A 16,998-nucleotide genomic window follows, 5' to 3' on the forward strand; every position below is an offset into this window, starting at 1 on the left:
GAATATTCTATAGTAAACATAAATTTTTTAGAATATTCTAATAGAATAATGTATAATGGAATCATTATTCTATTAGAATAATATTAGATGTTGCATATACCTATATAACATTCTTACATGTATAATCTTGTAGTATAATAATTCGATAACAAAACGTCATACTGCAATCATTCGTATATACTTCAATGCAAAAATTAAAGATTGAAAATATTAGAAGAATCAATATGTTTTCAAATGTAGCACACATCATCACAAACCAAATGTCTCATACATCATCACAAACCAAAACATCTGAAAAATGTCCAAACTTTTATCTATATAGTATTATTGAACTTTATTGAAATACAAAAAAATCGAAATATATTTCTAGACACAACTATGCACTTTGTACCTTGGAGTTATTCAACAATGTCAAACATTTCCTTGAATTATTCCCTTTAACCCCACATGTTTTGCATGATCTTGATTGCTTGTTATCTTGAATAGTAGCCTTCTCCATAGTATTTTTTCAACATTTTCATGTACCAGAACCTTTATTCTTCACCATAGGTGAATTTTCAACATCAACAACTTCAGGATTCATAGTAGCTCCGTAAAGTTTATCAATATGAGCTTCTTTTGTAACAGGTGATTCGTCTGAACCTTGTTCACCAATATCAGTCATAAAAACTTCTAGGTTTTGCATGAACTCTTCTAACTTCTTGTCATCATTACTTAATGAAGACAAGCATTGATCAAGCATGGAAAAAGCTTTGTATGTAACATTGTCAATATTTTCAGATGAATCACCATATCTAAACGTCCTTTTCAAAATTGTGGTGGGGATAATATCTCTTCTCCATCTCTTAAGAATATATCTTGACGGAATCTCTTGTATGTCATAAATCTTTAGAATACAGAAGATGTGTCTACAAAAAATTCCAAATCGCTCAAAAAACATGCATGGACATTTCACCATTAGATCTTCTTTGTTGAATTCAACCTACTTCAAAAGTATTAGGATATTAAGTATATTAAAAAAAGAACAATTAGAATATTTTTCAAAAGTATTAGAATATTAAGTATATATTCTAAAAAGAAAAATTAAAATAATATAAAAAATTTAAAGAAAATAATTTAGTAATAAAAATTATAATATTAGAATTATAAAATCTCAACATTACCTCGAAATCACTTTCACTTGTTTTAAAAAATCCATTCACAATCGATGTCAACTTTTTCTTTTTTCTAAACTATTACCTTCTTCTTCAATAGATTTGTCCTTTTATGTTTGACAATGCATATGTCGGAAACAACGCCTGAAGTAACACTCTTCTGTGAACAAGAAACAATTGAATGAAGAATCTCCCTCTGCACCATGAGAAAAATAGTCCTGGTGTATACCATAGATGCATGTTTCTCCATATCTTCAAGAGGTGTTTTGATGATTGGAATTATAGTAGATGTATCAAAATCAAATTTGATCTGATTATTCCTTTTCCTTTCCATAACATACTCAAAAGCATTCATGAAATTGTTTAACGTATAACCATGATGCGATACCCTATTGAATGCTGAATTCTCACTTTCCGACCGAGAAGTTGTTCTCATTAGACCTGACATCGGTACATCTTTAAAATAGGCTGGAATCCAACTGCTTCTCAAATCAAACATATCTTTCATCCATTTATTGTCTTGTAACTTATATTTTACCATTAATGCATCCTATCTCATTTCAAAATCTTTCACAACAATTTTGGAGTCCCATACTATACTATTGAAGTCCGCCTTAAAATCCGATTCATTCATTGTTTCCCAGCTTACCTTAAAAAACAATTCATATATTATTCTGTTAGAATATAATATAGTATAAAAAGGCATTTCATTTAATATATTATCCTAATTACAAAAAATATTTCATTTAATATTCTGATAAGAATATAATACAGTATAAAAAGACATTTCATTTAATATATTATTCTAATTACAAAAACATGCCATTTAATATTCTCCTAAGAAAAGAACAATAATGTCATATTTATATTGAAAATAATGTCATATTTATATTGATAAGAATAGAACAATAATGTTAGTACCTTCAATGGAAGTTTAATTGTGATATGCCACATACAAAATCTTTGTTTTGTGTATGGAAATACTATCTCAATAGCTTTTTTCATTGCTGGATCTCGATCGGTCACGACCATGATTGGTGCTTTTCCAAAACACTTCAAGAATGATCGAAGTAACCAAATATAGGAATTTGTATCTTCTCTGCACAACAAACCAGCTCCAAAAGTGGCGCACCTTTTGTGATTATCAATGTCAGTAAAAGATACAAATATCATACAATACCTAAAAAAACACAAAAAAGACCATTAGAATATATAACTAAAAAATGTTTATAATTCTATAATAAATACGTGTTTGTACTATATGTTGCGTCAAACGAAACAACGTCCCCAAATAACTCAAAGTTTTGTTTTGAAGTGTCATCAGCCCAAAAGAGAGCATTTAACTGCTTCTTGTCACATCTGTATTCATATATAAAATTTGTAACATTCTCTTTATGATTCTGAAGCTTTGTAATCAACAAATTTGAATCAGTGCCCCCGATATGACAATTTATATCCTTTGTAAAAAATTTCCAATCTATCTCTAGTCCACCAACAAATTCACATCCTCCTTTTATAACGCGCATTAGCCTATATGTTGTAGTTGCCCCCACCTTTGCACTCGAAAGCTTATGTATAAAAACTTGATAAAAAAAACATCCAACTGACGTTTAGCTCTTTAAAGATGCATACAATCTTGATTGATTAATTTGTGGTTGTGTTGTTGTTCAAAGCGCCACAGGTAAACTTCTGCAGAATGTGGTATAACTTTAAATGCAAAAAAAGTTTTGCAATTTGTGCGTTTACAATTACTATTTCTCAATTGCTTGTTATGATCATCACTAATCGTGTCTAAGGTAGAAGTGTTTGGCAATCCCCCTCTATTGTATATAAAATATTTCGAAGTTGTGATTCCACTCTTTTTTCTCTCTGTTAATTTTCTAATATCAAAACCAGATCTTAATGCATATCCTTTATACCACTTAATAGCAACTTTGATATCTTTAAAAACTAAACCCATAGGTGGTATCCAACTAGCTTGAACCTCTGGAATCCAAAAGAAAGAACCATCAGCTCCAATGAATTGTTTGCAAGAGCCATATTGTGCTGCAAGATTGTCACTTTCAACTACAAAAAAGAATATACCACCATGTTAACATGTAATCAGAATAATTTGCATTCATATGACTGTAATCATAAAAAACCAAAATGTTATATGTGCATTATTCTATAAGCATAATATGCACTAACATGAACTTATCAGCAACATCATTCTATAAGAATAACCAATATCAGTAACAGAATTATCTTGGATTTCCGATTGATTTTCATCATTACGCAGAATCTCTGAATCACCAAAACTGAATTGATGATTTTCTTCATCGTAATGATCATTCCCGATGTCATTCATATCTAAATCATCCATAACTGTTACTAGGTTAGAAACTAAATATGTTATATGCAACTAACAATGAAAGCAATGAAAACTCAAACCTTGATCAATTGATCAAATCATGATATAATGTAAAATTTAACAAAATTACCTTGTGTTTTCGATTGATTTTCATCGTTATGAAGAATCTCTGAATCATTAAAACCGAACTGATGATTTTCTTCATCGATATGATTGTTTTCGATGTCATGCATATCAAAATCATCCATAACTGTTATCATTATTAATATATAACTGTATGTACAATATTCTATAAGAATAACATGCAGTCTCATGAACTTATCACTAAGATGATGTTAGTGAAAAGCAAATTGATGATATTAATCAAAAGAAAGCAGATGACATATTGCTGAAAAACATAATGATTGAATGAAAGTTAAAAATCAAACAATGAAGTAGATGATGCATTGTCAAATAACATATTATAGATTAAATTGTTTTCTAGGTCAAACAAATTCAACAACAAATGATGTTTGGTTACTGAATTGGATGTCTCAACAACAGATGATGTTTGATTGCTGAAATCACAAATCATACATATATAAATTGGAGAAATCGATAATAGCTTGATGATTCAATTTATAAACTAGGTTAAAATTGAATATTTTATATGCAAGTAACAGTGAAATCGATGAAAACTCAAACCTTGATCAATTGACGATTTCATGATGTTGAGTAAAATTCACAGCTTGAAAGATCGTAAACAATTGTTGAAGATGAAGATTAGCAGAAATCATTGAACACTTAAACATCTACCTAAATCGATGATCACAGAGTTAAAATTGATCAAAATCTTCTAATGAATTGCTAATATCGATACATGAACATAAAAATCAATCACTCTGATTATCAATTGCAGATGTAGAAGAATCAAGAACAAGAACTCGGAAATCACAAAAATCACGAATTTAAAAGCTGTGATTTAGCATCGTTCAATCAATGTCCAAATCAAATCGATTATCGGTTGAAAAATATAAGATTGGATATAGAATATCGATCAAATTGAATTGAAGAACAAGGAATGTTGATTCATCGAATAAACTGGTAGAAAAATAGAACATGTGAGAAGATTTCTTGATGACGTGAAAATTAAGCTAACCTGATATCTGATCATCTTAAATTTAACCTAGTGACTAATCTACCCCTAGTTAACTATTCAGTTAGATTAATTAGTGTTAATTCCTTTCTTTTATGAGCCACAAGATCAAATTTAATCAGAGGCTATGATTTGGTCCCCATGTCTCATAAAATATAGGTGGTCTCAAATGAACCTATATATATATATATATATATATATATATATATATATATATATATACATACATACATATATATATGTATATATATAGGCTTAGGTTATTTTGTTTTTACTAACTATTGTGTGCTAGAATGCACAAATCTGGACCACCGGATGGAATAGAATCAAAGATCATGATCTGAGGGTCTATGATATTACAATAGGGTAGCATGTACCATATAATCACACAAATTTCAGCATAAGGGAATTTCAGTCAATTAACCTATAGTAAAAAAGGAAATTTTCGGATTTTTAAGGATAATTAATTCATTTATTTTTAAAAACTTGAATATTTTAAATTAATTCAAATTTAAAATCTGATTTTATTCTGTCAAAATGACAGAATGCCAACCATAAACTAGTAAATATATTTTCGATTTTATTCTTGTAGAATATATTCCCAATAAATATATTTTTGATAATTAACCTGATTTAAGAATTCTAGATTATTATTCATATACATCCAAGTTGGGTCTATGATTTTATTCTTAATACACATCCGAAATAAAATACAAACTCATACATATTCTTACACACTAATATCCATATACATTTTAATATATTTATATATATTCTAATAGAATATCATATAAAATGTATAAAATTCTTAAAAAATAGCATTCTTGAATTTACAATTATTGAAAAAATACACTTGATCTTCTTAGTGGTCCATATAATCCAATTGATCTTCGCGTATATACTTGTTGTTGAACTCGATTCCAAATATTTCTCTTGTATGATCAATATTGAATTCATTCTCTATGCAATTCTGAAAGAATAAGATACACTATTCGTTAGTGTTACCAGTTAAACAAAATACTTGTCGTTAACAAACATTCTCAAAAGACATTCTAACAGAATGCATTTATATCATAGTCTTTTTTTTTCTATATGCATAAAAATTCTAAAGCATGTATAAATGTATTATGTCAAAATTACTAGCAACACATGTTTTATATAATATTTATATTCTCATAGAATGAACATATGTTTGCATTCTAATATGAAAAAAAATCCCCAGCTTAACCCTTTTCATGCAAATTCTGACAGAATGCCACCTGAACCCTTTTCATCAAAGACAAATGACATGTACCACTACAGTTAGAATAATTCTTAAACAATGCAATTGACACATTCGTTTTTGAAAAATATAACCAAGTTCTTAAAGAATGGCAAACAAGAATTTTTACAATTCAAAAAGAATATGAATGACATAGCAGCATATAGATACCGAGATAGAGGATTTACATGAAGAAGGTCATATGAGGAGAGGGGATTTATCTCAAGAATGACATGTAATGTACTCTTATATATATAATATGTTTCTTTATTTAAAAAATAAAAAAGAAGAGTTCATTGAGGCATTTCATCGAACGGTGTTTGAAAAAGTTGCTTTCAGAGGCCATGAATGTATTATGAAAGTTAAGTTGTCACTTACCAATCGGCAGCTCTATGTTCAAGCAATTTATACAACTTTGTCTTCATTGATGCACCAATATGACCTCTTCCAATGTGAAACTGAATACAAAGTGTAAACTCACTATCAGTAGGTGAAATAACATTCATAATAGATGGACCCATATGGCTTATCAATTATCATCAGATATCTTCAGCAATATTATCATGAAAATGATGGAAATTGGAACCCATTTGTGAAGCCAGAGACAAAGGTTGAAAAGTTGTGGGTGGGAATTGAAACCCATTTGTGAAAGTCCCCTAGAATGGAATGCTTTATTTCGGACTCTCTTCCCACATAATTGGTGAAGAATGATTGTTTTCTGAAGAATGATGAATGATATTCAACTGTGTACATAATAATAATAATAATAATAATAATAATAATAATAATAATAATCATTAACATGTATGATGTTGTTATACAAGAGAGCCAATCGCAGGAGCTGATAAATGGAGAAACAAGGAAATGGTGCCTGGAATGAGACGCCAGAGCTTCTTCGCTTGGTGAGAGAGACTCAAGGCGTACGATGTCCAGATCTACCAACTTCTTTGTTCAGATGTTGATTGGAGAAAGGATGCAAAGAGGAAAACAGGCCCTAGTGGGGATGACCTAATTTGCCATCAGAGGGATTAAATTGAAATTAAGGATGGGAGGAGAGGAAATCGGCTTACTGTTCACAACATCGATATCCTTCCCCCTTGGGTTGCGACACCATAATCGTTGGCGAATGGGACCAACTCTGACACTGCTTCTCCCTCATGCATCATCTACTTTGCTTCAACCGTTCCTTTTAGACTTTCCAGTTCTCGACTTCAATTTCACGAGCCCAGTTCTAGACTTCAATTACAGAGGTGGTGCAGGAATGCAAGATGAAACTGAAAGCTTTAATTTGGAGGTGATGATTGTCGGCTGGTAAAGGAACAGTAGTGAAGTTGCCGATTGAGGTGAGGCTACAGGTTTTTGAGGCCAATCGTTTGAAGATAAAGAGGGGAGAAAACTAGGTTTTTAGGAAGTTAATGAATTACCATAAGTAAATTTGCAAAGATTATTATAATATCCTTACATGATTTATTTAATGATTTATTATTTCCTCTATTCTCATTGGTGCATACATACACACAATACTTGCTAAAAACATTTATATATATATATATATATATATATATATATATATATATATATATATATATATATATATATATATATATATATATATTGGGAAAACTACAATAAAGTCCCTATATATTTTTTTATTCAATTAAGTCCCAAATACCGGTAATCGTATTCAATTTAACCCTTTGACCCGGTCAATAGGTCATCCAACTTTCAAAAATTACATTTTTGGCCCAGATTTCAAAATTTATTACAAATTTGGTCCAAAATTTACACTTTTGGCCCAGATTTTAAATTTTTTTACAAATTTGGTCCAAACTTTATATTTTTTGCCCAAATTTTAGAATTTTATTATGAATTTATCCTAACTTTATTTTTCTTTACAACTTTATTTTTCTCAAAGATTTGTTTCTAACATCTTTTTTCTTTATAAAATCATATTTATACAAAAAAAAACGTACTTTCACTTAAAAATCTTATATTTTCTATTTAAAAACTTTTTTTTAAAAACTTTTTTGTATATGAAATATCTAGTTATAAAAATAAATATTTATCAAGTATATAAATATATACAAATAGGTTTTTATAAAAAATGTATACAAACACGTTTTTATACAAATAAATATAAACAAACACGATTTTATAAAAAATTATAGATACACACCTATTTATGTGCATATATATATATATATATATATATATATATATATATATATATATATATATATATATATAAAGGTGATAGGCGTTTGTATACATTTTTTTTATACAATCGGTTTTGTATATATTTATATACTTAATAAATATATATTTTTATAACTAGGTATTTCATATACAAAAACTTTTTAAAAAAAGTTTATATATAGAAATTATAAATTTTTTTATGTGAAAATACGTTTTAATTTTTTGTGTAAATATGATTTTATAAAGAAAAAACATATTAGATACAATTCTTTGAGAAAAAAAGTTGTAAAGAAAACTAAAGTTAGGATGAATTCATAATAAAATTCTAAAATTTAGGCAAAAATGATAAAGTTTGGACCAAATTTGTAAAAAAATTTAAAATATTGGCCAAAAGTATAAATTTTGGACCAAGTTTGTAATAAATTTTGAAATCTGGGCCAAAAATATAATTTTTGAAAGTTGGATGACCTGTTGATCGGATCAAAGGGTTAAATTGAATACGATTACCGGTATTTGAGACTTAATTGAATAAAAAAAAATATATAGGTACTAAATCGATTATGAAGCCAATATATAGGAGATTTATTGCAGTTTTCCCTATATATATATTTGAACGTATAGTTTTTAAGTATTTTCATCTATATAAAACAACAAACATCTACTACTATCAAACCACTCCAATTCCTTTCCAACAATATGTGATTTCCTTCAGGTTTTTCAATTTCATTCGATTCTTTCAAAAAAAACGTATACAAAGGTTAGGAAATAGATAATGGAAGAAAATATTAGTTATTTATCTTCATCAGATGCTAAACCGAAAATGTTATATTTTTATCTTCATCCGATGAAAAACCTATTGATCTTTTTTTATTTTTTACATTATTTCAAACTGTACAAGCTCTTGTTAATAATAAATATATTATTATAAAATATTACAAAAAAATTGTAAATAAAATGGTAATTTACAATTTCCACACATTCTGAGCAAATCAAGAGGAACATATTAATAGGCAATTGGGAGAAAAAGTGTGTATATTCAAGATTCACAAACAAATATGTAGAGGGGGTGTTGGAGACGCACCCACATGAGCGCGTAGGAGATCCAAATTCCTATAAAAGTTTGCAAATATTAAGATAAGAAGTCTGACAGGTATGCCAATGTACTAGGGTTACAACCACCGTCCGATCATAATGCTGCACCCACTCCCATCCATACCTATTTGCTTGGATTTATTATAAATATATATAAAGTGTAACTTCTTGTTTTTTTGTTTGCAAAAGAAGTGTAACTTACAGTATAATCTATAATCTATAAATATGTTATCACTTAAACAATTTTAATATTTTAATTTTATATAATTCCTCATTTTGCAACCTTTATATTTTGTAAAATAATATTTTTGTATTTTTATTTTTTTTAAAATATCACTTTGATCCCGTTCACCCTTCAACTTTATATGATATTATTTTTCTACATTCGTTTTCAAACTTTCACGTGCGTGTGTGTGTGTGTGTATATATATATATATATATATATATATATATATATATATATATATATATATAGAGAGAGAGAGAGAAAGAGAGAGAGATAAGTTTAATTGAAAAAAATAAAAAATATTGACAATGGGGGAATCATTCGCAACCACTAATTTATTTTTGACGCAAAACACTCCATCGTACCGGCGAAAATAGGAAAGGAATACACATATGCTTTCCAACGAAACATGTTTTCTTAAACTATTGTAATCATTATCTTAATATATACAAAGATCTAGTTTTTTTCGTTTTTTTTTTAATTTTTATGGAGCTATTTTTATCGAAAAATGATTTTTAATATATCAAAATTCATAATTTTTTATTCACTACAAATAGACATTCATACTGATATAATTTTAAGATAAATTAAAAAAAAATTATAGTTTCAGCTATCGTTATTCATAAGTGAATAGAAATAAATCAGATTTTTACTACAGTACATTCGTTATTCACTAATAAATAAATAAATAATATTTTTTATGTTTTTTTTTTACAGTTTAAGTATCATTTACACTAGTTATTAATATTGAATAACAAATTAAATGTAACAAAATTCTGATAAATGTTTTATTCATATATGAATATAAAAAATGACAACAATTAATATATGTTTTATTCATATATAAATATAATATATGACGAAAGATGATGTAAAAAAATATATTTTAAGTAACAAAACTTTATTACATGTTATATTCAAATATGAACGATACTCAAATTATATAAAAAAAAAATTTAAGCATATGTTTTATTCATAAGTGAATACCGAATGTGTTGTAATAAAAATTTGGTGTATTTTTATTCACTTTTGAATAACAAGAGCTGATAATCTAAAAAAAATTATCTTAAAACTATATCAATATGGATGTCTATTTATAGAAAATAAAAAATTATGAATTTTTATATAGTTAATAGAATTTTTCGATAAAAATAGTTTTCTAAAAATCAAAAAAACAAAAAAAAAAAGTATGTTTTTAGGTATGTTAAGGTAATGATTACAATAGTTTAGGGAAACATGTTTGGTTGGAAAATACATATATATCCGTTATCTGTTCCTACCAGTACGCCTAAGTGTTTTCCGACGAAATAAATATGTGGCTGAGTGTCATTCTCAACATTTTATTTTTCTCAATTGAAACCTCATATATATATATATATATATATATATATATATATATATATATATATATATATATATATATATATATATATATATAGAGAGAGAGAGAGAGAGAGAGAGAGAGAGAAGGGTTATTTGGAAAACAAAATAACCCTAAAAATCCCTAAAACTCATACAAATGCATAAAAAATACTTAGAGATCACAAATCTTTATATATATATATATATATATATATATATATATATATATATATATATATATATATATATATATATAGGTTTAGGTTCATTTGAGACCATTCTAATTTTGAAAGACCGTGAAACCAAATCTAAAAGTAATTTTAAAATGCAAAATAAAAGGAAAAATCCAAAAAATTCTTTTTTTAAATATTATTTTCAGAACTTGAATTAACTAAAAAAATTAAAAATTAAAAAATATCCCGTTTTTTTTTTAAAAGTACGTGAAATATTCTAATAGAATATTACACTGAAATATTCTAAAACATAAATTTAAAATGGAAAATAAATGGAAAAATCTAAAAAAAAAAATTTAAATATTATTTTCGGAACTTAAATTAACTAAAAAAAATATAAAATAAATAAAAAAAATCCCATTTTTTTTTAAATACGTGAAATATTCTAATAGAATATTACACTGTACATATTATCAAAAATAATTTTAAAATTCTAAATAAACGGAAAAATCTAAAAATTCTATTTTTAAATATTATTTTCGGAACTTGAATTAACTAAAAAAAATTAAAAAAATAAAAAAAAATCCCGTTTTTTTTTGAAACATACGTGAAATATTCTAATAGAATATTACACTATACATATTCTAAAAAATAATTATAAAATGCAAAATAAATGGAAAAATCCAAAAATTCTTTTTTTAAATATTATTTTCGGAACTTGAATTAACTAAAAAAAATTAAAAAAATATAAAATATAAAAAAATGCGTCTCACGGTCTCACAAAATATAGGTGGTCTCAAATTAACTTAATATATATATATATATATATATATATATATATATATATATATATATATATATATATATATATATATATGGAAATGTTATTTGGAAAACAAAAAATCCTAAAAATCCCTAAAATTCATAAAAATGCATAAAAAAAATTTAGAGATCACAAATCTTTTTTTTATTTTATATTCTTAAAAATCGCAAATAAATTCGCTTACAAAAAACTTAAAAAATCAATTTTTTATTTTTTATTTTATTTTTACTTTTTTGGTTCTTTTCTAAAATATTCTAGCGAATTTACATAAAAATGTGCGGTTTTAAAGAAAATAAAGTAAAAAATAAATTGTGATCTTTAAGTATTTTTTTATGCATTTTAATGATTTTTAAGGTTTTTTGTTGACAAAATTACAAAAATGGTCTCTGTGGTTTGCCAAAAGTAACAAAGTCAGTCTTTGCTAATTTTTTTTGATGCAAATGGCCCCTGTGGTTTGCAAAACTTGCATAGATGACCCTTTTTACTAACGTCGTTACTATTCTGCCGTTAGGGACTGAATTTGTAAGGGCATTTTCGTCTTTTCAAATATAAAGAGACTGAATTCGTGAGATTTACTAAACCACAGGGACCATTTTTGAAATTTCTTTGAAAAAAAGATTTAAATTGCTAGGGGGAGGGCTCGAACTCATGACCTCCACCCATTAAATTACCAAAGCCTTAACCAATTGAGCTGAATGCTCTCTTGATTTATTTTTTCCTAAAACTAATTTATATATTAACAAAATTGATAAAACATAAACAATAAATAAACTATAAAAAAAAATTTACATACTTTTTTTTAAATAAAACAAAATGTATTTTAGTCGTACTATAAAAAAATAGTTTTTTACAAACAAACTGTATGTATTTTTATATATTTATTTTATGTAAAATATATATTTTTTGTCTTTAAAAAATACGTATTCGTATAAAAATAGGTTTTTGTAAAAAATGTTTTTTTATGTCTTTGAAATAGTAATAATTAAGACTACTCATGACATAAAAATGTATAAATTCTTTTGGTCGCTAGTTCTAACCGCTTTTTCGGTTATATGTATTAAAAACAAATTAACAACGATTTTGTTATGTATCTAAAGAATTTATAGGTTTTTTTTTTATGTCAAGAGTAGTGTTAATAATTGTTATTTCAAAAAGATATATCATTATGTCTTTCCATCTTCATTTTAACCATATGATTTAGAACTTGTGATTAAGATGAAATACGTATTTAAAAAAACATAAAAACCCGTATAAATTGTTTAGATGCATATAACCGAATACGTATATATGTTATCTGAAATACGTATTGTTCTAAATCGTATTTAAAAAAAACATAAAAAACCGTATAAATTATTTAGATACATTTAACCGAATACATATATATCTTATTTAAAATAAGTATGGTTCTAAATCGTATTTAAAAACATAAAAAACCGTATAATTGTTTAGATACATATAACCGAATACATATATATCTTATTTAAAATATGTATGGTTCTAAATCGTATTTAAAAAAACATAAAAAACCGTATAAATTGTTTAGATACATAACAAACCTATTTGGTTAAAATACATATAACTGAATATGTATATATCTTATTTAAGATACGTATGGTTTTTTTATATGTATTTAAAAAACATAAAAAACATATTGGTTATATATCTTATTTAAAATACGTATTTCATCTTAATCACAAGTTCTAAATCATATGGTTAAAATGAAGATGGAAAGACACATTGATATATCTTTTTGAAATAACAATTATTAACACTACTCTTAACATAAAAAAAATCATATAAATTGTTTAGATACATAACAAAATTGTTGTTAATTTGTTTTTAATACATATAACCGAAAAAACGGTTAGAATTAGCGATCCAAAAGAATTTATATATTTTTTATGTCATGAGTAGTGTTAATTATTACTATTTCAAAGACATAAAAAAACATTTTTTACAAAAACATATTTTTTATACAAAAACGTATTTTTTAAAGACAAAAAATATATATTTTACGTAAAATAAATACATAAAAATACGTACAATTTGTTTGTAAAAAACTATTTTTTTTAGTACGACTAAAATACATTTTGTTTTATTTAAAAAAATTATGTAAAAAAATGTTTTTTATAATTTGTTTATTGTTTATGTTTTATCAGTTTTATTAATATATAAATTAGTTTTAGGAAATAATAAATCAAGAGAGCATTCAGGTCAATTGGTTAAGGTTTTGGTAATTTAAGGGGTGGAGGTCATGAGTTCGAGCCCTCCCTCTATCAATTTAATTATTTTTTTCAAAGAAATTTCAAAATTAGTCCTTATGGTTTAGTAAATGTCATGAATTCAGTCCCTTTATACTTGAAAAGACGAAAATGCCCTTACAGATTCAATCCCTAACGGCAGAATACTAACGACGTTAGTAAAAAGGGCCATCTATGCAAGTTTTGCAAACCACAGGGGCCATTTGCATAAAAAAAATTAGCAGGGACTTACTTTGTTACTTTTGGAAAACCACAGGGACCATTTTGTAATTTTGTCTTTTTTGTTTTCCATAGAACCTAAACACACACACACACACACACACACACACACACACATATATATATATATATATATATATATATATATATATATATATATATATATATATATATATATAATTTTCCATTCTCGAGTTTTCTAATATAAAACAAAAACATGTAAAAGCTCGCGACAAGCGTGCGGGCTCAATTACTAGTTTTATTTAATATATAATAATATAATATAATCTTCACATTGTTATATTATAATATTCAAATTATTACACATATTAATCTACGATTTCAGCTTTAGGACAACGATTAGTGTTGAGCCAACTCCATTACCAACTGGTTTCAAGTTGTAGCTTCTTGGAGCTGTCCTCGATTATGCTTCCCACCACTATCTGTTTTCTTCTAATGAAATTTATTGTTACACATCCAATTTCCTTCCTACTACTCTCTCTTTTCTTTTGATTAAACTCATTCCTCTAATTTCCGTCTTCTCTTTTCTTATGATTAGCTCCATTTTTGTCTATCTTGGAAATGTATTACAAATACTACCAGCGTTGTGGCCTTGGAGGTATTTGGACACAATTGAGAACGGGTGAAGGTTCAATGATTATCATTTGAAAGGATGAAATAGATTTTTGTCCATTAAGACACCTCAATAAGTCAAGATCTCTATTATAAAGTTATTAATGATTACACCAAACACATAGACACCAAAATGATTTATGCAAGACCACTTTCCAACCAACACCATGTTCTATAAGCGAAAATATTCACCCAAATTCTTTGGAGCACACTCAAACTCCAAGGACAAGAAGATTGGGGCCAAAAACTCATAAAAGACATTAAACAAAGTCTTGAGAAACAAGGATCAAGGTTGAGACTTTATACCTCCACAAGGTCTGAAATGTGATGAACATGTTGGATCAAAGATGTAACCAAGCCAACAAACCACAAGACAAGCTTCTCCTCTCTCAAACCAACACCATAGTCTAAGATGTTATGTCGTGGCAAATAGGTTACCAATTCGTGATACTACACAACTTTGCGTTCTCAATCAGACAATTTCCACGTCGTGGGGCCTTAGCCACCATGCCATGGCCCACCCAAAACCTTAACAATTAATAATTAAAATAATTAACTTGGAGAAAACATTACCAGGAAAATGTATTTTACAACTATAGACTAAGGTTTGACCTCTATTTGGTTTCACTACAAACAAAATGTCATTTAGTGACACATATTTTTTAATGGCATGTCTTTTTATGTCATTATAGTATGTTATTAGTGGTATATTTTTAGATGCCACTATAAAACTTATAGATTTAATGGCACTTTATAATATATGTCACTAATATCAATCTGTATTAGTGGCATAAATATTCAAAATGCCACTAAAAACTCTATATTTCATGTCATATATTTTTTTGTATGCCACTGAAATGTTGTTGTTTTTGCCCATTTATTGATGAGTTTGAGCCAAAAGAACATCCTATGTGCTCATGCAAACCCTAATGCTTGGATATAGGTTTCTCTATTGTACATGCACTTCATCCAAGACTTATAAACCCTAGATCTAGTATACATATTTCAAAATAAACATAAGAAATCAGATCTAGATGACTACCTCTTCTACAATGGCTTGAATCTTCTTGTCTTGGAGCTTAGATTCATAAATGTCACTCCTCTAATGGCTTATAAACACCACAAGCAAGAGGATGCTAATTGAGAGTAGGGGTGCAAACGATCCGAGTCGAGCCCGAGCTTGGTCAGGCTCGACTCGGGCTTGTTTAAGTTATAAGAGGCTCGAGCTCGAGCTCGGCTCGATTCGAGCTTCTTGTACCGAGCTCGGCTCGAGCTTGTAAATAAATATACAAAGGAGCTCGGCTCGAGCTCGTTAAGAAGCTCGTTTACTAATACCCTAAATACCTAATCCCCAAATATGTTTTTATTTTAATATATAAAAATAATAATAAATTATTTTATATAAAGGCTCGTTTAGTAATACCCTAAATACCTAAACAAACTTAGTGACATAGACTCGAGCTCGAGCTCGTTTAATAAACAAGCTTAATATTAAGCTTGAGCTTGGATCAGACTCGTTTAAAATCGGTTTTGAGTCAAGCTTTTAACGATCCGATCTCGAGTAGCTTAGCTCGTTTGCACCCCTAATTGAGAGAGAGGGGATGTCCACAATTTCGGCTATGAAGACTCTTAGGGTTTGTAGTGGCCGGAATCTGATGCCTTAGGGTCTTACTTATAGTTGTGCTACTAGGGTTTCAGTCAAAACCCTAATGGACAGCTTAGGCCTTAAGGAATCCAACGAAGCTTCTGGAATAGGGCCTCTTTGGCCGAAATTAGGATGGACACATCCCTAATTTCGTCCATGCCTAGTCCATAAGCCTTCTCAGCCCAATATTCAACTATCACACATTTGACAGTTTAAGTCCCCTTTATTTAATTAACGTCTTTTAGCCACAACATTAATTCTTAATTAATTATTGTCTAATATTAATTAAACTATATGATTTCTCCTTTAATATATTATTCATATAATATATTAATAAACCATAATAACCTATCACTTGATAAATCATCCTATCATGTTGCTTTGGTGAAGGTAACCCAAAAGGACCATGCACAACCGGGTCAAGTACTTACCAAATATAGTTACAGGCTTAGACACTAATCCAAC

At 27.4% G+C, this 16,998-nt stretch overlaps 1 protein-coding gene across 1 annotated transcript; it reads right to left on the reverse strand.

Moving 5' to 3' along the window:
* Nucleotides 1-517: 517 nt before the first annotated feature.
* LOC145067169 (protein FAR1-RELATED SEQUENCE 5-like) lies at nt 518-2,680 on the reverse strand. The gene is made up of 6 exons (XM_079014366.1): nt 2,403-2,680; nt 2,076-2,334; nt 1,968-1,991; nt 1,804-1,878; nt 1,240-1,704; nt 518-982 (listed from the first exon to the last, which is right to left on the reverse strand). The coding sequence occupies exons 1-6, from the start codon at nt 2,678-2,680 to the stop codon at nt 518-520; spliced, it is 1,566 nt and encodes a 521-aa protein (XP_078870492.1).
* Between the last annotated feature and the right edge of the window lie 14,318 nt (nt 2,681-16,998).

This window comes from Lactuca serriola, chromosome 8, assembly GCF_051521515.1.
Source record: "Lactuca serriola cultivar US96UC23 chromosome 8, Lser_US96UC23_V15, whole genome shotgun sequence".
Taxonomy (NCBI): Eukaryota; Viridiplantae; Streptophyta; class Magnoliopsida; order Asterales; family Asteraceae; genus Lactuca; species Lactuca serriola.

What these genes read in the sequence shown, in the direction of transcription:
- LOC145067169 (XM_079014366.1), bottom strand. Translation starts at nt 2,680, where the DNA reads ATGCGCGTTATAAAAGGAGGATGTGAATTTGTTGGTGGACTAGAGATA. An exon ending in CAATTAAACTTCCATTGAAG is followed by an intron (nt 1,992 to 2,075) that starts GTACTAACATTA and finishes TTCTTTTCTTAG; the next exon opens with GAGAATATTAAATGGCATGT. An exon ending in TATATGAATTGTTTTTTAAG is followed by an intron (nt 1,705 to 1,803) that starts GTAAGCTGGGAA and finishes GAAATGAGATAG; the next exon opens with GATGCATTAATGGTAAAATA.